We start from the raw sequence: 27,332 nt of genomic DNA, 5'->3' as shown, positions 1-27,332 counted from the left end.
GGTAGAAGTACACAGTATAGGAATACTGTGTTACAAGTAAAGGTCCTGCAATCAAAATGTTACTCAAGTAAAAGTACAAAAGTATTGGCATCAAAATATACTTAAAGTAAAGGGTGTCCGGTGCCTTGCTCAAGGGCACCACGGCAGGGCCCAGGAGGTGAACTGGGACCTTTCCAAGTAGCAATCCACACTCCATATTTTAAAGGGCCCATGACATGGCCATTTCTCCTGATCATACTTCCGTTGTTGAGGTCTACTAGAATAGATTTACATCGTCCAATGTTCCAAACTCACATTGGTTTCTCACAGCATCTCTGTGTAGTGTGTGTATTCACTCTCACGCCTTGTTGGAGCTCCTGCCCCCCCCCCCCTCCCTGTGAGCCCACTGTGCTCCGATTGGTCAGCTCGCCCACTCTGTTCTGATGAGTCCACCACCGTTACAGCGGAACATCAGTGATTATGTGTTAACTTTGTTAGCAACCAGAAAAGGACACCAGTAAGGACTAACAGATGAGAATGCTGCGTGGGGTCTGGGTGCCGTGTTGGCGGGACGCTGGGGGCTCGCTGCTGGAGCGGACAGTGTGAGCGGGGTTACTGGTGTCATTTCCTGGTTGCAGCGAGACATCGTGAATGGACGGGAAGGGGGTGGGGGGCTGCAGCACCCCCATCTGCGAGGCTGCAGCAGGCTCCACTAGCACCCCCCCCCCCAAACGTGGCACACCTACAGTGTAAGCGTGCCACAGTTTCGCCGCTGCGAGGCTCTACTAGCACCCCTCCCCCCCAGCACGTCACAGTTTCGCCGCTGAGAGAGTGTGTGTGTGTGTGTGAGGATCTCCACGGATTGGTCCATTTGGGTATGGTGACGTCACTGTACCCAGGAAGAAAAAGAGAAATGTCCAACGAGGCGTTCAGGGGCAGCACAGACAGGTATTTTCTGTGTTAGAGTTGTACTCGCTACAGGGTGCACTTTGAGGGTTCGCAGACCGTTCACATGCAGAAAGAGCTTCATAACCAGGGGTGCACTTACCTTTTTGCCCTGGTCCTCAAAGGAGCACCTGGAGATGTTGCTCGGTGCGCATCCTTAAAATGAAATAAACTGAACTTTTGAGGGGTACTTGACTTTCTGAAGTGTGTGTCCTGATCTGAAGTAACACGCTGTGGTGACTCTGCAGGGATGCGTCCGCTGCATTACGCGGCCTGGCAGGGGAAGGCCGACTCGGTCCTGATGCTGCTGCGTGCCGCCGCCTCAGTGAACGGCGTGTCTCTGGACGGACACATCCCGCTGCACCTCGCCGCGCAGTACGGACACTACCAAGTGGTGAGGGAGCCATTTTGTCTTTTATTTAAGTCCTTATGTTCCTTTTTGGCAAAGTAAATACGTGGGTTTTGTGCTACAATATATAACAAAACTTAATTAATAATTATCTTTTTACCTTACTACCTTTTAAGAAATGATATGTTTACAGGGATTATTTAACAAAATCAAATACAGAGAAATATAGTCAGTATAGATAGATAGATAGATAGATAGATAGATAGATACTAAAACGATATATACATCTTCTAGGTAAAAAACACATATATTAAGAGGAGTATCTAAACACTATAAAATATATGGCATACATTAGAATACTTTCTTTTATACCAATCTTCTGAACATATAAACATAGTGTACTATTTACATAACAAAATGGTGTACAGCATCTTCAAATTAAAAGTAAAATATATCCTTTTTCGAGATACACACCTTATATAATCTAGAATAAAACATCTTAGTCAAAGAAGTCCCAAAGTTTTTAACCAAATAATGAACTTTGTGCGCCAATAACACAAGTGTGGGGGAACTACATAAACGAGCTGTCTTTCATTTGAAAGTAACTAAAACAGTACTCTCCACCTTTTGTCAACATGGTTACAAAAAAGTAAGTAAATATCTTGGCTTTTATTTTTCTCATAAAGGCCCCTCTTTATGTTCAATGCATTATCGTATTGATAGTTCTGGAAATGACTGCAGTGGAAACTTGTAGCCTGATATACTTCATCCCTAATTGGCCTGTTGGCGTCCTTAGCACTGATCGACATGGCTGATGGCTCGTTAGTAGACGAGGAGAGTTTGGGGTGTGACCTGGTTAGTGTCTGAGCAGCACAGATGTGAGGGAGGCTTTCACGAGGACACGAACCCTGCAGAGGTTTTTATTAATAATCCTGAGGTTATTTGTCAGAACAGGATTAGGGTGAATGCAGGTGATGTGTCTCCCCCTCCACACTTTAACTCTTTATGTTTACACAAAACATGTGATTTAACCTTTATCCAAAAATTGAGACCTTCAACTAAAATATGGCATCGATAGTTTTGTGTTGTAGCTCACATTATTGTCACACAGTATTATTTGCAGGAAAGCATGAGTAATGTTTGTTTTTAATTACTTGCATATTTATTTGTATTTCTGTCATTTGTATAATGTGGTATATTTGAGGTTTTAACACGACTATACATTTAAAGTGAACATAGTATGCTAATTCTCAGGTTCATATCAGTGTGTCGTGTCTCCACTGTGACATGTCTCTCATACGTCCTGTGCTGCAGCACCTCTTTTCACCCTCTGTCCGACACCAGAGCCCAGTCTGCTCTGATTGGTTAGCTGGCCGGCTTTGTTGTGATTGGTCAACAAGCACCTTGAGATTACGTTGTTTTTAAAGTGTGCTATATAAATGAAATGTATTATTATTATTATTATTATCATAGAAGTAAACAAAGGAGTCCAATGGAAGGGCAGTGTGTGGAGGGAACACGGGGATTTGAGTCTTTGCAGACCATTGACATGCACACATACCTATAGAACACACTAAAGGTAAAGGAACACCTTCAACAAGTACATAATGACCTTTCATACATCAATTGATTCATTTAAAGATCTATAAATTAATGCGCACATTAATTGAAAATGACAGATATAGATTCATATTTTCTGCAACTTGTTATAGTTCAGACAATCTGCAACTGATTTCTTTAAAGGTGAAAGAGCATCTGCCTGCTTTGATCGTCTGAGATTAGAGATTATATTCTGTTGTCCTGTTTGTATTCTCCAGCCGCAGTAACCTGTAAACACAGCTCCAGATAATGCCAGCAGTCTTTGGAGCGTAGTCCAGCCTGCAGGGTTCCCCGCAGAGCGCGATAGAAACACACACGTGTGGACTCCATCCCCAGTGGGCCATGGATAGAGTCGCCTGATTGGCTGAGAGGGGGGAAACATGATCCACCCCCCCCCCCCCCCCCCCCCTTCGAGGAGCTCTGCAGGTGTTTCCTCCTGCAGCTTCAGGGTCACGCTAACAGTTCCCCTCGCGTATTGTCTCAGCCTGAGCTAAGCTAACAGAGAGAACGTGAAGAAAGTCTTTTTTGGGCCTTTCTCTATGACCCCCCCTTGTTGTTTTTCGGTCGTTTTAATGTCTGTTAAATCCCATAAAAACGTGTGTGTGTGTGTGTGTTTTCAGTCTGAGATGTTGCTGCAGCATCAGTCTAACCCCTGTCTGGTCAACAAAGCTAAGAAGACTCCTCTGGACCTCGCCTGTGAGTTTGGAAGGGTCCAGGTGAGAAGGTGTTTTCTATGTTTGACATGTGGAGGGAGCTTTGGGGTCCAAGCGGAACCCTACAGGCAAACACATACACTTACTTACTTCATATATTACCGAGTTGGGCTATGTTGCTTCCATCGCATGTCTTCTCTCAAACTAAAGGAAAGAAAGTTTCCGTAATACACATTTAGGTGCTTCTAACTTTGTCTATTTGTGTATGTAAATTCCTCCTGAATCCACCAAAGTAAGCCTTATATAATGCCTCGTGTGTTAATTAAGACATAGTATTTCAGAAAACTTATAATACAAAAAGAATCGCCTTAATATCAATTAAAGCGATGAATTGTATTTGCATTTACATTACAAAGCATTTAGCTGACCCTTTATCCAAAGCGACTTACAATAAGTGCAATATACCATCAGGACAACAAGAAAAGTGCTGAAATATTTACTCCAAACAAGCAATATCATTGTTGTGCAAAAGTAAAACTCCTACTTATTTTATTATTCGCCATTTAAATGACATTAAGTTGAACTTAATGTCATTAATCAACTAGGGAGGTTTCACGGTGATATCTGTTCATATGTTCACTCCATTGCCCTGTAGTGAGCACAACATGTATGAATGTTATAATACATATCTTTTAAAGGCTGTTTTTCTCAAATAAGATTGTTCTCATACTTTTTCTCGATATAGCTCTCATACCAAACTGTATAGTTGAATTCCTCTATATATTCTGAAGCTCGGATCTATGGAGTGATGCAAAGAAAATCCTCTCTGTAAAAACGTTTGACTCTAATCTGTCATCAAAATGGAACCAGAGTTTGAACCTGGCTTTATCCAATGTTCACATGTGTTCACATTAGCACGCGTTTAATGAGATCATGCCTCATTTGCATATGTAAACAAAACATTTAAGAAAACGTATAATACAAGTCATTATTGTCTTACTGTCAGTAATCATATGGGTAAGTTTCATTGTGATATGTATTAGTTAAAGTGTTGACCCTATCCACGTGTAGTGTCTCCTTCAGCGCTGGTCAAAACTCTATCCTAATAAATGAAACTCAGGGAGTGTTAACTGATGGTTGGACAACACAAAGTCACAGCTGGACACACACACACTCACACACACACACACACACACACACTGTTAGGAGATTTTAATGATAACTTGGCCGCATTTCCAAATCCCCCCGCGTCCCTAAACATAGCTGTTATCTTACATGAAGGAAACCCAGCATACAAGTAACCGTTAAACAATAATCCACTTTAATGGTAATATACAATGCAATACAATCAAGTACAATCAATACAGTACAAATTACATACAGTTCTGTGGGATCCCACATTTACCTGATACTCACGTGAGCCAGCCAGCCAGCCAGCCAGAGGAGAAAGAGGCCGAACACAGCGGGGTTTCTGTCTATATCCCTCGCTGACCCAAGGAGGAGTTATCTGCGCCTCCCTTCCAGACCAGTGATTGGCTGCCCAAATTATCATCAACACCCCACATCAGGGATGACTGTATGTTAACTCCTGACCTTCCCCCTCTTCCTGTGTCCTCTAAAAACCACATGTTAGCAGGCCCAAAACCAGCCCAGTTTTCTACACAAATCATTTTCAAGCTTCTTCACAGTTTGCATGAATACATACAAATATTTCCTTACAATTCCCTCTTTTGCACTCTTAAAAAAGAGAGTGCAATTTATACAAGGCACTTGCAAAAAACTGCATCCTTGTCTGCTGAGTCTCCATACTTTTTATTCTCAGTGTCCACAGTGAAGGGCACTCCGTCCAGGCTCTCGTTGCAGATGACGCAGCGGAAGCAACCGGGGCGGTAAGACTTCCCCAGGGCCTGCATGTCCATGATTAGATGTCCACCTGCGTTGCACTTGTCTGCAGACTGCTGGAACCCAGAGTACAGAAAGTCCTCTTCACAGAAAACCCTTCCTGCGTCATAGTAGAACGCCTTCCCTCTCAGCCTTCGACTACAGGCGCTGCAGGTGAAGCAGCTGTCATGGTAGAGGCTGCCCATAGCTTGGCAGGCCTGGCTGGCTCCATACACCGTCTTGTTGCACTTAACACACACTCCTGTTTCAGCGGAGAGTGGAGTCCCCTGTGCCATCCTGGCTTGCCGTGTCTTTGTCCCCTCTGATCCGCTGACGGCGGCTTCCGAGTCGATGCTGAATAGATGTCCTCCCGATCTTCCTTCTCCGGTCCGATGATGATGCCTCCCGGGACGACTGCTGGATGGATGATGGATGTCCTCGAGGTCCTTCTCCTCCAATCCGCTGATGACAGCATCCGAGTCGACCTCCATGACGAGAGCCAGATCTGTCCTGATGTCGTCTAGGGTCCTCGCAGGTGTTTTCCCCCGCCGCACACTGGCTCCGCACAGTGGTACCAGTTGTCCCCCTTTCCTTGTAGGCGGACGGCATGGGATGTCCTCTGGGTCACTCGGTCGGGGCCGGAGAGCCTGGGGTTGACAGTCAGCCTCCTGCGTCTCGGGTCCCCCTTTTGGCATCCACAACCTGTGTGGAGAAATCTGATACAAATCCCTCAAGCCTACGCTCCGGGCTCTGGGGCCCTCGGCTGTTTGACCCACCAGTGCGTGGCCACTTGGAGCCTGTTGGTGGGGTGTCTTACAACAACAGACGTCGGTGCACAGATTTTCTAAATTAATTGTGCAGCTTCAGAATCTTAATACTTGGACTGTGCCAACTAAATAAGAACCCCAACATCTTTAGGTAAACTAAATAACATATTTCAATAGCTCTGAATTTCTGACAAGCATCTGTATTTATTTAAATGAAATCCCTGAGATCCCATTAAAAATCTAAAAATATGATTTGAACTGCTAATGTTTCTGGTAAAGAAACACACTAATCTTATGGATTCAAAAACAACCAAAATCACAATACTAACAAAGTGAATGGCTTCCTGGTGATACTGCTTCTACCCGTCAGTTCTTAGATATTATCCTACTAAAAAATGAATACAAAATTCCAACAAACTGTCCTCAAATGTCTTTCTATTACAAATGTAGATGAAATGTATATCCCCATAATGACCTAAACAATAAAGTCTATGGCTCTTACTTCTTTACCAGGCTAGTTACATGATGTTGTCTGTTGAAACATTACTCACCGGTCAGCCTCTCCAGTATTCCATTCTGGACTTACATCTCTCTGGCAGCCCCTTGGCCACGGATTCTCTATCTGTGTTACCTGCTATAACTCAATCAATATTAGAGACAACCTCTCATTTCACACATTATTATCACACAAAAATAATGTGTTAGTCCAAAACATGCTTGATTAGTCATCGTTTTAAATCATGCAGTTGCACTGATCAGGTGCAGACATACACTCACTCACACTCACACTGTCAGGTTGTAAAGTCAGGTTTGGTCAGGTTCACCGCAGAGTCAGTCATTGACAGTGCCTTCCCAAGTTACCCTGTCGGTCAGTTGGTCTCAGTCTTTTTGGCCATGTGTCGTGCCCTGCAGAGATGTTCCAGCACAGGCCAGCATCCTCCGTCTATACAAATCTGTATATATGGAGCGCCATCATTATTAATTCACAATTACAACTATAATGTTCAAGATATCTCCAACCCCTCCTTGCTGTTTCCCACATTCCCTGAAAAGTGTCTAGCCAAAAAAATGTCACTTCCTTATTGTACTATTACTATTACTGCAATTCATTTACACCTAATTAGTATTAAAATGACTAATAGATCTATTTCAGAAACATGTGTACTTCACTATCTTGTGTCAAAACATTACTAGGATCTGTAAAGATCTGCTATTTATTCCATAACTCATTCTATCAATTTATCTTCAATTCTGGTGCACTTAAAGAACAATGTTACCCTCTTTAACCGTGCGTGGAACTCTGGGTGTCTGAACATGAAACCAGTACCTCAAATTGAAATACTATATTTGTTTAGAACCAGCTTTCCCTTCAACATGACCTATATAAATAAATATTTATCTGATCTTATAGAGCTGTTACTAAAACTCTCCCTTTGAACTGATCAATACTGCAACAAATTAAAACACTACCAAATTCACACACGAATAAAAAGTCCAGTGCATACTTCCTTCATGCCCCCCCCCTTTTTTTTTTATCAGTGTGTATTAGACTGATTTTCCACTTCCCTTTTAATAGTTCCCCTCTTTTCCGCTATTTTTATTTACCACTTGACTAATTTATGGTCCATACGTCTTCTTATCTTCACTTATTTATCAAGTCAATTCAAGTTCTTTACAATACATTAGTAGATACCTTGTGGACTCTTCACAATAACTAATCCCCTCTAGGATATGAAATCCATTCATCTTCAAGCAGATACTATGTCCTTATCTATGTTTTGTTCACGATAACAATGGTATAACAACCACATGTCATCCATTCTGGTCCACCCAAAAACCAATGTTAAACTCTTTAGCAGTGTGTGGAACCCTGGATGTCCGAACATGCAACCATTCCTCCCTCCTTTATCAAGGATTTAAAAACAGAAGTCATTTCATATTTCCTATGGTAATAACTATGCTACAATGGTGAAATCAATTATTTAGATTGGAATACTATATCTGGCTTGGCACCAGCTCTCCCTTTAACATTATCCATACAGATAAAGATTTGTCTTATAGAGTGGTTCCTAAAACTATCCCACTACTTTATTCACACGTGAATAAAAATGTCAAAGAATATTTTGTTAACCTGATGAAAAGATCGAAGAATATGTTAGCAGGCCCAAAACCAGCCCAGTTTTCTACACAAATCATTTTCAAGCTTCTTCACAGTTTGCATGAATACATACAAATATTTCCTTACAACACACACACAAGGACATACACAACAAGTGTGTAAACATCTTTCGCTGTCTCCATGTTGATCCCTCAAACCTAGATTTTGTTGCAACAGCTACACAAACAAATCAAACTCACATACATTCATCAATCTGACACACATATCTGTATTTAATATGAGCACGAGGTTAAGTACTGAAGTAATGTATTATTATTCAAAGGGTGTGTTGTCATACGCAGTGAGCAGTGACATCAGAATCAGGGGACATTTACATAGTTACAGCAGAAAAGAGCCCAAGACAGCGTAGTGTGACCTAAGAAGCATGCAAACATATTAAAGATCAAATAAATGATAATACAAATTACACAATTTACAAAATACACATCCTGAAATCACAGGTTATATCTCTCACAGGCTCCGCCCTCTACTGGACTCTATGGACCCTGGGGGGTCCCGGGGGGACGTAGTGCACAGTGAGCCCGTACGGGGCTGGGGACTCTCTCTGTCTGCCTATGGGCGGGGGGGGGGGGGAGCCCTCAGCACTGTTTTCCGAGCACACTTTTCGCGAGGTAAGCGCGTCAGAGTGTGCTCTGTCAGCCGCTGCCCAGACTTCTTCACGGTTACAACCGAGGTAGAGGAGAATGAGGTGCAGCGGCTGCTAACCAGAAAGCCGGTCAGGGGCAGTGGAGTGGAACGATGTTATTGGACGACAGCGCGTGTATAGATCGGAGCCTGTGAGAGATATAACGAGGGGTTACATATGGTAACCCTTGGTATATAAGCACAGACGGAGCCCTCTGCTCGGGGCCCTGTCGGTCCTATGCTGCTCGATAAAGAGAGGTGTAGGATGACAGTCAGGAGGCGAGGCCTCCTTTTTATACGGTGAGATGCGCGCGCGCATTCAGGTAGGCCCACCCCGGGGCCGGCTACGTCTATAGAAGTCTCAGTGGATGAATGCTTGCATGATATGATCGAGGGGTAGTACCCATAGAGTCCAGTAGAGGGCTACGCCTGTGCTTATATGACAAGGGTTACCATACGTAACTCCTCATTTCTTCAATGATGAAACAAACAGGAACTATGCAGACATAAAGAAATCTAGTAAAATAGTTCAAGGACATAAGGGTCGAATGCAGGAAAAGTTGAATTCATACATATAGTAATGAATATGACAAAGCAATGTAAAACTTCAATAATCTATAATTACGTTATTGACGTTGATTTAATTACTCCAAATATCTGTGTCTGTAAGCATCGCAGAACTTTTCGCTTTATTTTTTTATGTGAAATCAATTTGATTTGTATACATACAATGCGCCTGAAAGAGATGGAAAGAAATCAAATCAAGTTTTATTTATATAGCACATTTATAAACGATTTTTGGTCGAGCCAAAGTGCTGTACATATAATAAAAATAGCCTACAGTAGAGACACTTTACAGCAAATACAACAGCACAGATTGTTCAGAATATCAGTATGAGAAAAACAACACCCTCTGTCCTTAGACCCTCTGTCCTTAGACCCTCACATCGTACAAGGAAAAACTTCCAGAGAAAACCCACAGTTTAAAGGGAAAAATGGGAGAAACCTCAGGGAGAGCAACAGAGGAGGGATCCCTCTCCCAGGACGGACAGACGTGCAATAGACGCCGTGTGTAAATCGAAGAGATAATACATTTTACAGCATATAGACCGAATGTTAGGAAATGCATGTGTCTGTAATAAGAAGATGAATCCACGAGGATGTCAGCTACAGTCCTGAGGAAGCCATCAGGGAAGCAGCATGACGAGACCCAAGGCAGGACCGCAGAGACAGGTTCAGCCACGACCCGAAGTCCACGACTTAATCCAGACCTCAGGATAGAGGATCCAGGACACAGGACTACAGCAAGAGGATCAGCCTCGACTCCGGATCCCGGCCTAGCTATAGATACAAAACATGAACAAAGATTTGGCTGGGTTAATCGGAACAAGAGAATACACAGACACAGACAGAGAGGGAAAAGGTCATTGGATAAAAGTTATTCTTGATAACCCTCTAGAAAGATCTCATGAACTTCCCCCACTCAATCTATCAAGACCCGAGCAGTTCTATTATATATAGATAAGAAACAGAGATAGGGAGCACAACAACATAAAGAAACATAAATACTAGTCATATATATTATACTTCCTGACTAATCAATTTTTGTTTCTGAATGAGGTTTAATTTCAAGGTGTTTTACTCACGAGAAATGTGGGGTTTAAATATAATTTTTTATATATCCAGGATAAATTACTTCAAATATTAGGCTTCTTATAGAAATAAACATTTCATTAAAAGATGTGTTTTTTTCTGTCCAACCAAAAGTCCAAAACCCCAAGATATTTAGTTTACTGAGATACTGTATGAAACAAACAAAAACATTCTTGATAAATGACTTTTAGTTTTAACATGAAGTCTTTTCTAAGAAGCATGAGCACACACACACACACACACACACACACACACCGTTATAAGATAAATGTGGTAGAAGTATACAGTAGCAGAAATAGAGTACCTTTAATGTATATTTGATGTTAATGTACTTCTGTTTGTCGTCCTCTTTGTTTTGACTGTGAATTTGTTAAATGAGACACGACAGTGAAGTCTGATCTTCAAACAGCTGATACAAAACTCCACTGAGATATCTTTAGTGTGTGTGTGTGTGTGTGTGTGTGTGTGTGTGTGTGTGTGTGTGTGTGTGTGTGTGTGTGTGTGTGTGTGTGTGTGTGTGTGTGTGTGTGTGTGTGTGTGTGTGTGTGTGTGTGTGTGTGTGTGTGTGTGTGTGTGTGTGTGTGTGTGTGTGTGTGTGTGTGTGTGTGTGTGTGTGTGTGTGTGTGTGTGTGTGTGTGTGTGTGTGTGTGTGAGCTGTCGACGGGCAGCTGCTGTGTTTCCATTCTACGCTCCTCTGTTTCACCTCCTGTTTTAACCAGCCCAGACTTTTGATCCAATCACACAAAACTTTATTCTAAATTGCTTTGCTGATAATGATTAATCGTTATGATTTTTCATGCGACAATGTCAGAAAATGCTTTTTCTGTTTTATATCATATTACAATAAATATCTTTGGGTTTTGAATAAAAAAAGGACATTAAAGGACATCATCTTGGATTTTGAGAAAATTGGGTTTTTCTGACATTTTATACCAAACCATTATGGATCAAATTAGTCGCTTTTCGGCGCCTCCCGCTTTTTTAACGCTGATTTGTGTAATTCGTGGAGAACCGAAGAGTTTTCGTTTTTGGGGGAGAGGGGGGTTTAGTTAAAAACAATAATCTGAATTACCTTTAAAACAAACAAAAAACTTTTCTTCCTATTAAGGAGTTTAAACAGATTTTGACGGAATCTGAAAGATAAAGAAAATGTTCAAAAAAACTATTTTAGCTACAACATTTGTTTAAAAATGCACATGTTTTATGTTTAACAAGGTCATTGAATGGTTCACAATATGTGTAGCTGTTGGTGTCTGACGGCAACATTCCTCCATGTTTTTTCAGATAATTATTTTAATATTATATGTATACATTTAACTTTAGACTGTTTAAAATACAGACAAAGGACATAAATATAGAATTACATTTTTTTACAATGTGATCCCCCCTTCAGGTTGCCCAGCTGCTGCTGAGCAGTAACATGGTGGTGGCGCTGTTGGAGGGAGAAAGGAAAGAGCCCACAGACTCCGCCTTCACCACGCCGCTGCACCTTGCCGCCCGCAACGGCCATAAAGACATCATACGGTGAGACAGCCTCCACCCAATTAGCATATAAGTTGCCTTAATTAGCATGAATGGCATCATAGCATGGTTTTGGAGGTTATTGAGGATGCTGAATTAATTTCTGACATTTCAGGCAAAAAAATTGCAGTTTTAACCAGAAAGTAATAATTAATAATCCTTATATTTATTATCGCGCTTTTTCAATGACTCTCAAAGCGCTCCTTACAAATACACATTACACATACATATCATGGTCATGTACTGTGGACAATACCCACAGGAGCAGATTCAGGTGAAGTGTCTTGCCCAAGGACACAACGGCTTTACAGACGCAGCGGCGGCGGGTTTCGGCACAGGGGCCCACCCTGTGCCGATCAGGGGCCCACATGGGTAGGGGCGTCCGAAATGAGGTGCTACATCTGTACAGTAATAATGACTTTAATGGTAATGAATGGTAAGTCACTATAGGACTCGAGCTGGCAACTACACTAGTAACATCCCGTCCTATTTTTTAAAGTGTAATGTAATTAAACTTCTCTGCTGCTTCACTGAATATATTCGACTGGGATGAGTTTAAAGGTTCACTTTGATTTTACAAATCAGAGTTGATTCTGACTGAGATAAGGTTTCTTTCCGGATACCGGTTCAGGACTCAAGTTCAGGACTTATTTTCTTTCCTCCGATGTAAGACTCAGATCCAAGACTTGGGTTCAAAGCTAAACTCCATGACTCTCTGTTTTGTTGCAGTTTGCTGCTGAATGCCGGCATCGACATCAACAAGACCACCAAGTCTGGAACGGCTCTGCATGAGGCGTCTCTGTACGGGAAGACGGAGGTGGTGCGCCTGCTGCTGGACGTGAGTCATCAACTTCTTTTGAAAATCATCCATCATTTTGCGTCCTTAAAATGCAGCAAACTGCATCAAAACACACATTTTTAAATGTACATTTTTACAATATAATACAGTCATATAATAGTTATCACTTTTAATCACTACTTGAGTTGATTGGAAAGTTTGATATGCAATAAATGTAATCAAATATTTCACTTAGTCAGTCTGCTCAATTAGTCTAGTTGCCAGCAGTGTGTATAGTACGGGTCCACAGCACATGGAAACTGCCGGGTGCTAACTTGCATATGTTGGGCAATTTGCACAATTAGCATAAGGTGGGTTCATTGAAATTAATTGCATTAAAGCCTATTTAAACGGTTGTAAAAAAATAAAAAATTACGTCGACTTAGTATTGCCCGAAGAGGATACTGAATCATTTTCAGGCCTCAACCAAACCCCAGAGGGAAAACTGCAGATTTAGGGCTGATTAGTTTCACATCAAAGGGCTGTAATAAGTATGTTGTCCCTGCAGGCCGGAGTGGATGTGAACATCAGAAACACGTACAACCAGACGGCGCTGGACATCGTCAATCAGTTCACCACGTCGCACGCCAGCAGGGACATCAAGCAGCTGCTGAGAGGTCAGAGAACAACTGAGTACAACTCCTCTGTGTCACCCATTACTTCATATAGAGACAGGACCTGGACCTCCCTAACAAACATACACATAATGAAGAATTTTTAACGATAAGAGTTAAAGGTGGGGTAGATAAGTTTGAGAAACCGGCTCGAGATACACTTTTTGTTATCCATCCATCCATCCATCTTCTCCCGCTTATCCGTGGTCGGGTCGCGGGGGTAGCAGTTCCATCAGAGAGCCCCAAACTTTCTTTTCCCTGGCGACATCAACCAGCTCTGACTGGGGGATCCCAAGGCGCTCCCAGGCCAGCGAAGAGATATAATCCCTCCGCCTGGTCCTAGGTCTACCCCTTGGTCTCTTCCCAGCTGGACGTGCCTGGAACACCTCCCTAGGGAGGCGCCCAGGTGGCATCCTAACTAGGTGCCCGAATCACCTCAACTGGCTTCTTTCGACGCGAAGGAGGAGCGGCTCAACTCCGAGTCCCTCCCTGATGACCGAACTTCTCACCTTATCTCTAAGGGAGACACCAGCCACCCGGTGGAGGAAACCCATCTCGGCCGCTTGTATCCGCGATCTCGTTCTTTCGGTCACTTTTTGTTATATTCCATGGAATGCTCTTAACATCCCGATAGCAATGAATATCTTAAAGGAAGGCTCCAGACATTAGATAGTTAATAAAAACTTCAGTATTTAGTGAAACATTATGTTTAAACCATACCCTGAAGCAATCAGCGATATTCCCCGGTAAATAATGATTTTATAGCTCTTTTTTATCAAAACCTGTATATTCCGTCAGGCAGCTGCCATTTTGGCCATTTTCAGTAGTCACATGATCCGAAAAACTAGGTTGTGACGTCATCTATGCGTTCACTTTGTAAACACACGAACAGCTCATTCGACGAAAACATGGCGGAGTATTTGAGTTCGGACTCGTCAGCCGAGGAAGAAGTTTAGAAAAATAAAGTCCAGGCGGACTTACTTTGAATTATCACTATAGGTATTCATTCCATCCAAATACAACTGTAAAAAAAATAAAAAACATACTCTGTTATCCTCTTAGGCCCCACGGACCCGGTTCCGGGCCGAAATCGCGTCATTTGCAGGAAACAACGTCTAAGAAACCTTAATATTTAATAAACTATGAATATTTTATATCCATATAACGGGAAAAAAACTAATTTAACTGATCTTTTTCATTTTTTTCTTCAAAAAAAACACACAATGCTAACAGTGAGCCTCTGAATTAGCCCCGAGCGAAAAATGCTAACCTATTACTGCACCGAAAATCACTCCTAGCTCCCTTATTACTTATCCTAGCTGCACATCCAACACATCGTTTATGATCGTAAAGACACAGAATCTAACGGTGCTCACCTCAACACTGAAAGATACAAACTCGCGACGTTATCAACAAAAACGTACATCAAAACAAGTGGCGCTAGGTACTAACATGCGCTAGGCTAACATGGCTTACCTTGGTCTTTGTCTGGTCTAAACTGGTCTTCAATGGCATTACAACGATAAAAACGATGATGTAGTTAATCCATAGGTTAATATCCAATGGGGGCTGTGTCCCCTTTGAAATGTTCTGATAATCTATAAGCAATAAAACTGCAATTCCGTTATCTGCTGTCCGCTCTGTGCTCCGTGCGCTCTGGGTCCTGCAATTCCTGCTTCCTTACGTAGTAAACAATAAGTAAAGTCTGCTGCGTAATGTGCTTACGCTGGCTGGCATTGGCAGTGCACTGCATCCCCATTAAGTAATGGTTGATTAATAAATCCCATTTTATGTTTCATCATACTCTCAGAGTAGTCGTCCGGAAACTTGAAATGTTCGCTGCATACATGCGCCTGTGGATCTTTCGGTTCGGGCCGAGCACATTTCGCTAGCCACTGCCTCCGAACGTACTTCCTACGCTTACCCGTTGGCAATAGATGGAACCGAGCATTCCGTGGATTGTTCCTATCCGAATTGTGGCAATGTTTCGCGATACAATGAGGCATATTTCAATAGAATTGTGAGAGTAACTAGAGTAAACAACATGAACAAAGCACATCCGTCAATTTGTCCTCGACACCAAACGCATAGTTCACGTCACTTCCGGTAAAATAAGTCATGTGACTCGTCAAAATGGCGCCGCCCACAGGGTTGATGTTATTTCGGTAATCAATCAGCTTAAAATCACTGATAACGTCATCGGTTTAAAAAAATAAATAAAAGACCGGCAGAGACTGGTCGGTTTTATCGGATGATAATTATTTAAAAATGCCTGTCATGAGGATTGCCTCCCTTGAAGTGCTTTGACAAAAAAATCCATAAAGAAATGTCATCTGTGGAAGCCGTAGTACTGTAAAAAGCACGCCCAATCATTTTAGCCGGCCCGGCTAAAACAACTGGATGGCCTACCTGCCTGTCAGCCTTCCATCTGTGCACAAACTTATCTCGTGCCCTCATTGGTCATGTGCGCGTTCGTGTGTGTTGGAGGAGGGGCTCGGTAAGGAAGTGGCAGATTTTTTCCGGCTGTGTATTTTCAAATCCTAGCGCACTCGAGCTGGTTTCTCCAAAATTACCCACCCCACCATCTCCGTTGCTCAGCCGATTATGTTCGGCTGCTGTTTAGCTCCTAGCCTCTGCCGTCCTGCCATTAGCATAACAAGCTCACAGTTGTGCTCTGCTATCCGCGTAGTTCCCGTTCCTGAATTCTCCGACTGGGCTCCTCTCTGCCACACTCCCAGGACTATCCACGAACCCTCCCTCAGTCCTGCCATACCAACTGGGCTGTTTTCCATCACCGCTGCTGAGGTTCGAGGTCCGGTTTCTGCAGGGCTAATGATGCTAGCTGCTAGCTGGCTCGCCACTCTTCTTATGATGCTCCTCCAATACTCCCCGCTGGAACTTCGTAACCTTTCTGCCACATTATCCCTGACTGCCTCGCAGTTATCAAATCCCTTGGACTTCTGCGTCGTCCCCGCTACACACACCGGGCATCCAGATGCAAGTGTTTCTATGCAAGTGTTTCTCTGTCGCACTGCGATGTCGTCATCACAACAAACGACGTCATCCGACCAAACCCCAAGTTCGCTCTATCGACCTGAGGTCCCTGGCCTGTGCTGACAGTGTGCTTTCTCCTCCGTTCCCCCACTATGAACACGTGACATTTATGCTGAACCCCCTCAACAACAAAGCACTACTCATCCACGACATTATCACTGACAGAAGCATTGGCATCCTATGCTTAACGGAGACATGGCAAAACCAGCAGGACTTTGTGACACTCAATCAAGCCACGCCCCCAGGCTATCTGTACACCCAGAAGCCCCGCTCCCTGGGTCGTGGCGGTGGACTGGCTGTTATCCACCGAGCTGGCATCCTGGTTAAAGAACTCCCAGTACCTACTACCACCTCATTGGAGTGTGTTGTTTTCAAACTGGCTGGGTCTGCTCCGCTCCAGGCTGCCCTCATCTATCGCCCACCTAAAGCTTCCAATACCTTCCTGTCTGAGCTGTCTGAGCTGTCTGAGTTACTCACCTCTCTCTGCTCCATGTCTCCATCAACTCTCCTGCTCGGTGATTTCATGCTTCAGCATCAAGCAACATGTCCAAACTATTTTTGGACGGACACTATAATTTACAGTTTTCAATCTGAATTTTCTTTAAAATAAAAAACATCTAAATTGATTCTGACTTTTCTACATCCAACTCACAGGTTTATCTTTACTTTGAGAAAGAAGATTATTAATGTAACCCTTTTAGAAGGGAAGATATGGTCATTTGTTCTGGGAATGTCATTTTCGAGCCTGAGACCTGAAAAACAGGCTCAGGGCTTAACAGGTTACGGAAATAAAATGTGTTTTTTAACTGTGAAATGGAATTGAGGGTTTTTGTGAATGTCTTGCAGGAGACTAAACAAAACATTTCTCCAAAGCAAGAAAACACTCATTAATATTCTCAGTAATAAATGCAGATATTTTTTTACATGAACATCTTCTTTATGTTGCCCCAGAATTCATGCAAACAGCAGCTACTCCAAACACCAAACGTTCTTTACTTCATGTTCCCTCTTCTTCATGTCTCTCACACCTCTCTGCATTTGGGCTCCTTCACCTGAGCTCTCTAACACGTGGGGTTACATAAGGTTGGACTCTTATCAGGTTCTCACAACTTCAAAGAGCAGACTCCCATTCAGCCGTGTGTGTGTGTGTGTGTGTGTGTGTGTGTGTGTGTGTGTGTGTGTGTGTGTGTGTGTGTGTGTGTGTGTGTGTGTGTGGGTGTGTGTGTGTGTGTGTGTGTGTGTGTGTGTGTGTGTGTGTGTGTGTGTGTGTGTGTGTGTGTGTGTGTGTGTGTGTGTGTGTGTGTGTGTGTGTGTGTGGGTGTTTGTGTGTGTGTGTGTGTGTGTGTGTGTGTGTGTGTGTGTGTGTGTGTGTGTGTGTGTGTGTGTGTGTGTGTGTGTGTGTGTGTGTGTGTGTGTGTGTGTGTGTGTGTGTGTGTGTGTGTGCTCTGTAATCCTGCAGTCTTTTGAAGTTCCTGTGGGAACACACTGAGGGAGTAATGAGCGGTTGTGATTTAAACATGCTGCAGTCTGTTTACGCTGCAAGATAACTTTTTATTATACAGTACATTAAGAATAAAATAACAAAAAGGCTGCCGTAACATCAATACCATTGTTTGGCTAATTTCAAACATACATTGCACAAAATAACTGTAAAACGGGTGAATTGTGTAATGTTTCACTAAATCATAAATAAATAATGCTTTTTAATCCTTAATCTATTTAATTGTAAAAAAATGTTGTCTCCATGTAGAATTTAGGCAGCATTTTCAAATAATATGGGTAAAGAGGGATTTAAATCTGAACAAATAAAAGGAAGGTTGAGTTTTGATAAAGATTTTGGATACATTTATAAAATTCTAAAAGTTCTGAGCTACTTCCTGCCCCCCAAAATCCTTTATTATTATTTAGTTTTTTAAATATACACAAAATCAGCCATACCGTTTGAAATAATAAAAAAGACATGAAAAACAAAAAGTGAAAAAACATCAACCTCAGAGGAAAACACAAGTTTATTAAAGTACATAAACTGTTACCATCCCTAAGTGATGATTTTTAAAAAACGTTTTGTTTGCTGTTCAGATGCGACGGGCGTCCTGCAGGTCCGAGCGCTGAAGGATTTCTGGAACCTCCACGACCCGACGGCTCTCAACATCCGCGCCGGGGACGTCATCACGGTGAGATTCAGTCTGCAGAGGAAAACGCTCAAGAGTTTTTTCTGCCATTCAGTCATTGGAGATGACCTTTAGTCAGCTATTATAGAATAAGAACTTTCCTGTGTCTTATGTTCTCTTTTAGTCATCACATCATCTTGAACATCTCAGCCAATCAGGTTAAGCCGTGTAATGACACTTGACCCAAAAGCTTGTTGACGAAATCAACACTGACCCATGACTACAGCTCAACATTTCAATGGAAACTAAGTACTAAAGTACTGTACTTTAGAACAAATTCGAGATACTTGTAATACACTATTTTATACTACTTTAAACTTATACTCCCCACATCTTAGAGGACATTTCTATTTGAAAAATGTACAAAACTTTCAAAATAAAATGCCAGTCTGCAATTTTAACCTTTATTGTGGGAACAAGTCAGCTCTTAGGCAAGCGGAGACAAGTCCACACACGCGCGCGCACACACACACACACACACACACACACACACACGCACACACACACATACACACAGTCCTTGAACTCTGTCCTATATTTGATTCGTCACACTTGATTCAGAGTTTCCTGACTCACATTAAAAATGGATGGTGATGAAATGTGTATTTTCCAGAAAATGTTTGAATAAAAGAGAATTACAGATAATAGTCAAAACATGTACAATATATATTAATCTAAATGCAAGCTGTGTAGAAAAGAAATACAACAATATTACTATAAAATAATTACTAATATATCCTAAAAAATGAGATACCCCACTCGTGAATGTCTGAAGCGATGTGTCATGGAAACAGTGGTTGCTAACAAGTGACCAACAAATGCTAATTAACGTCATCACGCTAAACCTTAGCCACCTTCAGCGTAGCGGTGTTGGCGTGAAGTCATGTGATTTATGTTTCAAAAACCATGAAGTGGGGTTAATATCTGGATATTAGCTTGTTCAATAAAACATGTAAATATCATAAACGTTTGTTTGCCAGAGTGCCGTAATCTGCAATAATCCCAAATGGCTCTTTGTGGAGGGAACCAGGGAGATGCTAATTTCTTGTGTGGAGATGGGAGGAAAGCTAATATTTACTTATTCACAAACCAGGCACCTGAGGCCCCTTTTGACCCGTCTCGTCCCCTGCAGGTGTTGGAGCAGCACGTGGACGGACGCTGGAAGGGCCACATCCACGACGCCCAGAGAGGGACGGACCGCGTGGGCTTCTTCCCCCCCTCCATCGTGGAGGTCATCAGCAGGAGAAACGGTCAGTCTCTCAGACAGGACCTCCAAAATTAGACTGACACTCAAAATAAATGAATTCCCACTGAAGACTATACGAATATATGGCCTCAGAAATGTCCTTAAACAGCTGCTGCCCTGTATGGAAGCACATTTTGGCCAAAAAGTTTATCAAAATAATGACTTGGTATGTAAAAGTAATTATTCAGGTTCTCAAAATAGCGACCTAGTGTCTCAAAATAATGATTCAAATAATCAAAATGTTGTCTTATTATCTCAAGATAATGACTTAGTAACTTGAAAAAGTATGAAGTTTTTTTTAAGGAATTCATCTAAAAATATTGGCTTAGTATCTCAAAATAAAATAAATGAAAATAATGACTTTAAATAGGGTTTTGAATACTTTGTGTACTAGGCGCCCCCCCTATACATATTCATCCATTCTACGATCAGTGTTTTTGTATTTATTTCCACCTCACTTCAGCCTTATAGCAATTTATTAGAGCTGCAACAGTTGGTAAAATCTTTTTGCGAAATTGTCTTTAAGGCTTTCAGGCACTCAAATATGAGGATTTTCTACGGAGCCCTGGAGGGTTCATAGAGAAAATAAATAAATTAAACGAGGCTATGTTTTTTTTACGTTTTATTTAAATTGAGGCCACGGATTACATCTCGTGCGCACAAATTAATAAAACGTTCGTTTTATTTATTTGTTCTCTCTATGAACCCTTCAGGGTTCCGTAATTTGCTGCTTTTCTTAATTTTATATTATTTTAAAATGATAATCTTAGTATTTCCGACTGACAGACGTTTAAAGACCTCACATTGGTCTTTAAGAAACTGGAATGGAAATGTTTTACTTTTTCTGACATTTTATAAGCCCTGATCTAAAAAAAAACGAAACGAACAGTAGCCTATATCTGAATTAAGGTGAAAGGTCTACGGAAGATAATTAAAATACCACCAATGAAAAAATTACTATAAAATGTCTAAAATATATTTTATGAATTCAAATTAAAGTTTTAGATAAGAACATACAAATTTAAAATATTAAAAGATACTATACAGCAGGAGTTCTAATTTATGCATTTTAAACATATTACACATGAGACCTTTATCACCTCATATAGGATGCGCTGTAGATCTAAAGTCGCCATTTTCCGTTAGAAACTAATCTGCTTCCAGAACCATCCCATGCTTCCTCCTCCTCCTCCTCCTCCTCCTCCTCCTCCTCCTCCTCCTCCTCCTCCTCCCCCCTTCCCCCTGCATCCCTCCACCTCCCTTCATTCCACATAATGACTGACCACCACCTCTAACCATCAGCTTGATAACCCCCCCTCCTCCATCCCTGGTCCTCCCTGTAGGGGGCACCCTGTCCCGGCACGCCTCTCTGCCCACCACGCGCCAGCAGCAGCTCTCCAGAGCCCCCCTCTCCTCCAGCCTCAGCTCCGCCCCTCAGACCGACGACTCCTACACCCTGTACGCACCCCCTACCCACGTGGTGCTGCCGCTAGCCAACGGCCTCACTACCAACACAGGTATACACTCACTCAGGACTCACTGGTCGAACTGTAGACTGTGTAAAGGGTCCCGTGCTTATCCAGAATCTTACATGGCCCTTTTAATGGGACATTTTGGATGTCTTAAAGTGGGGTTTAATTACTTCTCCATAGTCAGTGTATTAACAATTAACAGGAACTAGCTCAAAGTTCACTCTTCAAAGATTCAAATGAACTAATTCACTTTCATAATTCACATTTCCCCCCCCCCCAAAAAAGTACGTGTTAAATGTTTTTGTTTATTTAAAGAAGCCATTCCGAGCTATTCTTTACCAGGAGAACCTCGTCCTCCTAGACATCCAGCCACGATGATTTCCTCTGCCCACTTCCTAGCCTTCACAGGCAGAGGTGACAAGAAAAGGGAGTTTAGGTGTTACCACTCAAAACAATGTGTGTTATTGTGCAGAAAAGAGAAAGCTATACCCTACTCAGGATTCTAATGTGTCCTTGCTTATCCAGGATCTGTGATCGCCTTTAAAGGAATCATGTGGATGTGTTTAAGTGAGGTCGTATGAGGAACTTCTGCATCTACATATTAAATATAGTAGATTACATTTGTAGAAACCGACAGGAGTACCAGCGAAACATAACACATGAGTTCACACACATTACAATGAGCTAGTTGCTATTGAGCGTCTTGAGGCTTATCCGTGTCAAAAGCCATCCATCCCCCAAAGACGGCTTTTCCTCTCCCCACTTCCTGAGCTAAATGAATGAATCCACACCACTTATAATCATAGACCGAGTGTATAACCTACAGTAGATGTTGTTTGTACATTCAGACAGGAAAGAGCTATGCAATGAACTGCTGCGGACCTTTTTGCATTTTAGTGAATTGGAAAAAACAGTAGTTTCACCTCCCAGAAGATGCTGGTCTACTTCTGCCTCCAACGTCCAAATCAGATTCAAATGCATTTTGGAACCAACTTGGAAAAGGTGGCTGGCACCCCGAACTGAAAAACATATTGACTGATTTATTGATTACATTTTAGTAATCGAGGATTTGTCCGACTTTCCCTCATAACTAAGCTTAACATGTGCCTAACCCTAACCCTGATACATGTGTTGTTCTCACCGAGCTTCTGGATCTAAACATGTCACAAAGACGCCTGGATGAATTTGCTGCAATTTTCCTGTAAACCTGAATGTTTCTAAAAAACAATTAAAAAAATGTCACATTCAGCACCAAGTGTTTCCCTTATGTACCTTCTAGAAGCACCCTGTAATGAAATAAGCAGAAATATATTAGTTATGAGATTTAAGCTGTTTAGGCTTCTTCAAATACATTTTGTTTTGCATTGCCGATAATCAACGTGATTACTTTGTATTGAAAGGAAACCACATTTTGATTAGACTTACTCTGAGATGATTGATCAGTGTGTGTGCTTCGATCCCTATCCCGGAGTCAAACCCGAAGTATCTTCACTAATCTGCATGAAATGAAATCTTTCTTTTTCATTTCTGCTGTAAGAGTCCCAAAGCAAAGACCCGGTAGATGCTAATCTTCAGTCAGCCCCCCCCTCGACAGAACGCAGTCCATCAGAGTCTTTGTGTCCGATAGGTTTGTCTCCGGGCCGCCTTTCTCAGTCTGGGTGTTATTTCGAGGACATCTGGGTCCTCAGAGACTCGTGTCATGGTAAGAGTCCCCGAAACGATAGCTTCCCCCCCCTGGCTGTTCTGAAGCTGCCTCGCTGCCCCGCTCCACGCTCTGCATCTGGACCCCACACACCGAGACATTTTAAACAACTATGATCTACAACATGTGACATCTGACCTCAAGTCATTTCACGTCACGTCTCTTTACATGATCTCCCGACACCTCATGTTGCTTGACTTTATCATGATCAATACTGTACTTCTTATATCTCTAAAGATGACTTATTTCCCCCCACGGCACTTTACATGATCTTACTTCGCATGTAGTTAAAGGTCCCATGTCATGCTTTTCTGGTTACCACCCGTCCCCTTGTTGTGATGAAGGTTCTTCTGCATGTGAACGGTCTGCAGAGTCAAGACCCTCAAAGTGCACCCTGTAGCGAGTACAGCTCTAACTCAGAGAAGACCCAGAACGCCTCGTTGGGGACTTCTCTTTTTCCATTGTTTACTTCCTGGGTACAGTGATGTGTTTCGGGTATAGTGATGTTACGTCCGCGCCGTTACGTTTGAACAATCCGCGGACTTCCTCACACACACACACTCACTACACACACACACTCACTCACACACACACACACGAGGCGGGACGTTGCGAGGCTGGGGGGGGGGGCAGGAGCGCCAACAAGCCGTGTAGGACAGAGTGAATACACCACTACACAGAGACGCTGTGAGAAACCGATGTGAGTCTGGAACATTGAGCGATGTAAATGTATTCGAGTAGACTCAGCAATGGAAGTATGATCAGGAGAAATGGCCGTGACGTGGGACCTTTAACACTTTATCTAATTGTATTATCACATTTTCTTACCGCGCTTCAAATGACTTAATGTTGCTTTACATGATATCACTTTGCATGATTCTGCACCCCCCATGTCCCTTCCCCTCATGTGTTGCACTACTTCATGTTGTCTCATGTCTCTTCCCATTGTCTCATGTCTCTTCCCATTGTCTCATGTCTCTTCACATCATCTCAAGTTGCTCCATGTCACTAGACGTCTCTTCACATTGTCTCATGTCTCTTCACATTGTCTCATGTCTCTTCACATTGTCTCATGTCTCTTCACATTGTCTCATGTCTCTTCACATTGTCTCATGTCTCTTCCCATTGTCTCATGTCTCTTCACATTGTCTCATGTCTCTTCACATTGTCTCATGTCTCTTCCCATTGTCTCATGTCTCTTCACATTGTCTCATGTCTCTTCACATTATCTCATGTCTCTTCACATTGTCTCATGTCTCTTCACATTGTCTCATGTCACTTCACATTGTCTCATGTCTCTTCACATTGTCTCATGTCTCTTCTCATGTCTCTTCACATTGTCTCATGTCTCTTCACATTGTCTCATGTCTCTTCTCATGTCTCTTCACATTGTCTCATGTCTCTTCACATTGTCTCATGTCTCTTCACATTGTCTCATTGTCTCTTCCCATTGTCTCATGTCTCTTCACATTGTCTCATGTCTCTTCACATTGTCTCATGTCTCTTCACATTGTCTCATGTCTCTTCACATTGTCTCATGTCTCTTCACATTGTCTCATGTCTCTTCTCATGTCTCTTCACATTGTCTCATGTCTCTTCACATTGTCTCATGTCTCTTCTCATGTCTCTTCACATTGTCTCATGTCACTTCACATTGTCTCATGTCTCTTCACATTGTCTCATGTCTCTTCACATTGTCTCATGTCTCTTCTCATGTCTCTTCACATTGTCTCATGTCTCTTCACATTGTCTCATGTCTCTTCTCATGTCTCTTCACATTGTCTCATGTCACTTCACATTGTCTCATGTCTCTTCACATTGTCTCATGTCTCTTCACATTGTCTCATGTCTCTTCACATCATCCCACATAGCTTCACATCCTGTTTTCTCCCATTCAATGGGATCCCCTCACAACACTGGCGTAGTCTCTTGTCACATCATGGACACATGCTAGAACGTATCTACGGAACATCATTATTGTCACGTGCTTTATGAAACCTCTAGCAAGACTCGTTGACAACCCTCCTAACCTTAACTATTTGATGTCATTGAGTAACCCTTATCTTCATGCAAGGGTTTCGGAAGTCAAGGATCCAATATAAACACAGACTACTTTTGGAGGCACATTCTATCACTGACCTTCCTCATGGGCTAACTGAAACACAAAGTCCCTGAAGGTGACGGTTCTAACACAACCCTACCGTGTGCTTGGTGTGTCGGGTCCAAACTCTGAATGATCCAATGCTTCATGCTAAACCTGCCGTCAGTGCGTCTGCTACCAGTAGTCCCTGTTGTTGTATTAACTGGTGCCACTTAGCATTTCATCTGAACCCTCAAAATGTAGAGAGCTCAGTAAGTGGCGAGGAAAGTAGAATCTGCTATGAGTTATTATTAGGGATGTCCCGATCACCTTTTTTTGCTCCCGATCCGATTCCGATCATTTGATTTTGACAATCAGCCGATACCGATTTTTCCCGATCCGATCTTTATGCAATGCATTAAGAGAAAAAAAAGGTAACAGATAACGGCTGGTCATCCAACGCGATGAATTCAGCTATCTTGGCTGTTATTGTGTTGGCCTTTTCACTGTTCTGGGGCAGTTTCTCTTTCCTTTTAAAAGTCTCTGAAAGTGTCGGTTGTTTCAGTGCCGTTACCTGAGTGGCCGCTGTGTACTCGTCGTGTTGTTGTTGCTGTTTGTTTCTCAGGTTGCGTATTAGATTGGTCGTGTTGAACGTAGCTCTGTTATTTCCACCACGCGGAACCTCTGCCTTCCAAACATTGCATCTGGCTGTTACACTGCCTTCGCTTTCAATTTTCTAATACTTCCAAACTCCTGACATTTTCTCTGTCCCGACTCCCGAGTCACCAGCTGAACGTAGCCTCTCGTTAGCTTACTGCTACTATTAGACACTGCGCCCACTCTGTTGCCAGATTTCAGAGAAATAAGCAACCAGGTCTATGAAAACAAGCCCAAAGAAAGCAACACATACATGAAGTTGTGTAATTTTAAACCAAAACTAAGTCCTCAGGATGACTTTAAGACGTGAACATGGTCATTTTTGTTTTGTAACATTAAATAATAAAAAAAAAAATTATAAAAAAAAAAAAAAAAAATCCCGATCTCCGATTTTTTTTCTCCCGATCCCCGATTTTTTGAAAATCACGTGATCGGCTCCGATCCCCGATCACGTGATCGGATCGGGACATCTCTAGTTATTATCCATTATTAACGATGAATTATATTATTGTGCGTGTTCACCGAAGCAACTGCAACAAATGCTGATCGCTTCACATGTTCAGCATTCTACACTCCACTTTGAACCACTATGAGTTCAACATCCGGGTACTGTGCACTTTCACATACTTGTGTCTGTGAAAGCACTCAAATGATCAGGGGTTAGGTCTCATGCTGGACACTGGAAGGGAAGGGACTTCACGTCTGTCTTTAAAGCGTTACTACACATTAATGGACTCGTGCCTGCAGCTGTGCTCCCCTGCTCAGCTTTTAGACCAGACACTTGCATTTGCTCGGCACCCCCCTCCTCGCTCCTTTTCCCCTGCAGGCTTTTGACCCCGGCGAAGAGCATCTGCTGCTCCCCCCCACTCCCTTCTGGACATCAGGACTTTATTTTGTGTTTTGTTTTGCAGCTGGAGACAGAAACAGCGTCGGGAGCACCGGCAGTGTGGGCAGCACCCGGAGTGCCGGCAGCGGACAGAGCACGGAGAGCACCAGTGCTCCAAACGGACTGCAGCACCACGCCGTTCATCACGACAACACCCACAAGGTACTAGCATAGATGGCGTGCGACATTCCGGCAATTTCTTTTCTACAAGTGAGGACAAATATATTCCCAGAAGCCTTGACGATCAGATCATCATAAGAGCGCATGTCATGCAAGAAAGCCACAGTAAGAGAAGTCCAGCCCTTCCTGTTCCCTCATCTTGAAGTCAATGGTTTTTTATCAGATTTTGTTTAGACAACAAAGATGGGTAAAGGATGATTTAAAAAAAAAAGTTAGTTGCTGTAAATATAAATATAAATAATAAAGACGTTGTTTTAATTAAAGGGTTTCTATCATTCTGCA

The 27,332-nt window shown here is 42.5% G+C and overlaps 1 protein-coding gene across 4 annotated transcripts in view; it reads left to right on the top strand.

Moving 5' to 3' along the window:
- The window catches only part of LOC117451043 (caskin-2-like), a 95,600-nt gene that overhangs the window by 47,403 nt on the left and 20,865 nt on the right, over positions 1-27,332 (top strand). For 3 of the 4 annotated variants that reach the window (XM_071203934.1, XM_034089123.2, XM_071203933.1), the window contains exons 5-14: positions 1,173-1,318; positions 3,493-3,588; positions 12,023-12,153; positions 12,880-12,988; positions 13,497-13,605; positions 18,736-18,830; positions 19,960-20,077; positions 21,417-21,590; positions 23,173-23,247; positions 26,896-27,032. In XM_071203934.1, the coding sequence (XP_071060035.1) occupies positions 1,173-1,318; positions 3,493-3,588; positions 12,023-12,153; positions 12,880-12,988; positions 13,497-13,605; positions 18,736-18,830; positions 19,960-20,077; positions 21,417-21,590; positions 23,173-23,247; positions 26,896-27,032 (1,190 nt within the window). The remainder of the gene's footprint in view (positions 1-1,172; positions 1,319-3,492; positions 3,589-12,022; positions 12,154-12,879; positions 12,989-13,496; positions 13,606-18,735; positions 18,831-19,959; positions 20,078-21,416; positions 21,591-23,172; positions 23,248-26,895; positions 27,033-27,332) is intronic. The other variant, XM_071203935.1, reaches the window with a different exon arrangement.

Source organism: Pseudochaenichthys georgianus, chromosome 8, assembly GCF_902827115.2.
Source record: "Pseudochaenichthys georgianus chromosome 8, fPseGeo1.2, whole genome shotgun sequence".
In the NCBI taxonomy this organism is placed as follows: domain Eukaryota; kingdom Metazoa; phylum Chordata; class Actinopteri; order Perciformes; family Channichthyidae; genus Pseudochaenichthys; species Pseudochaenichthys georgianus.
Note: the sequence above shows the minus strand (reverse complement) of the source record. Positions and strands in the feature narration are given on the sequence as shown.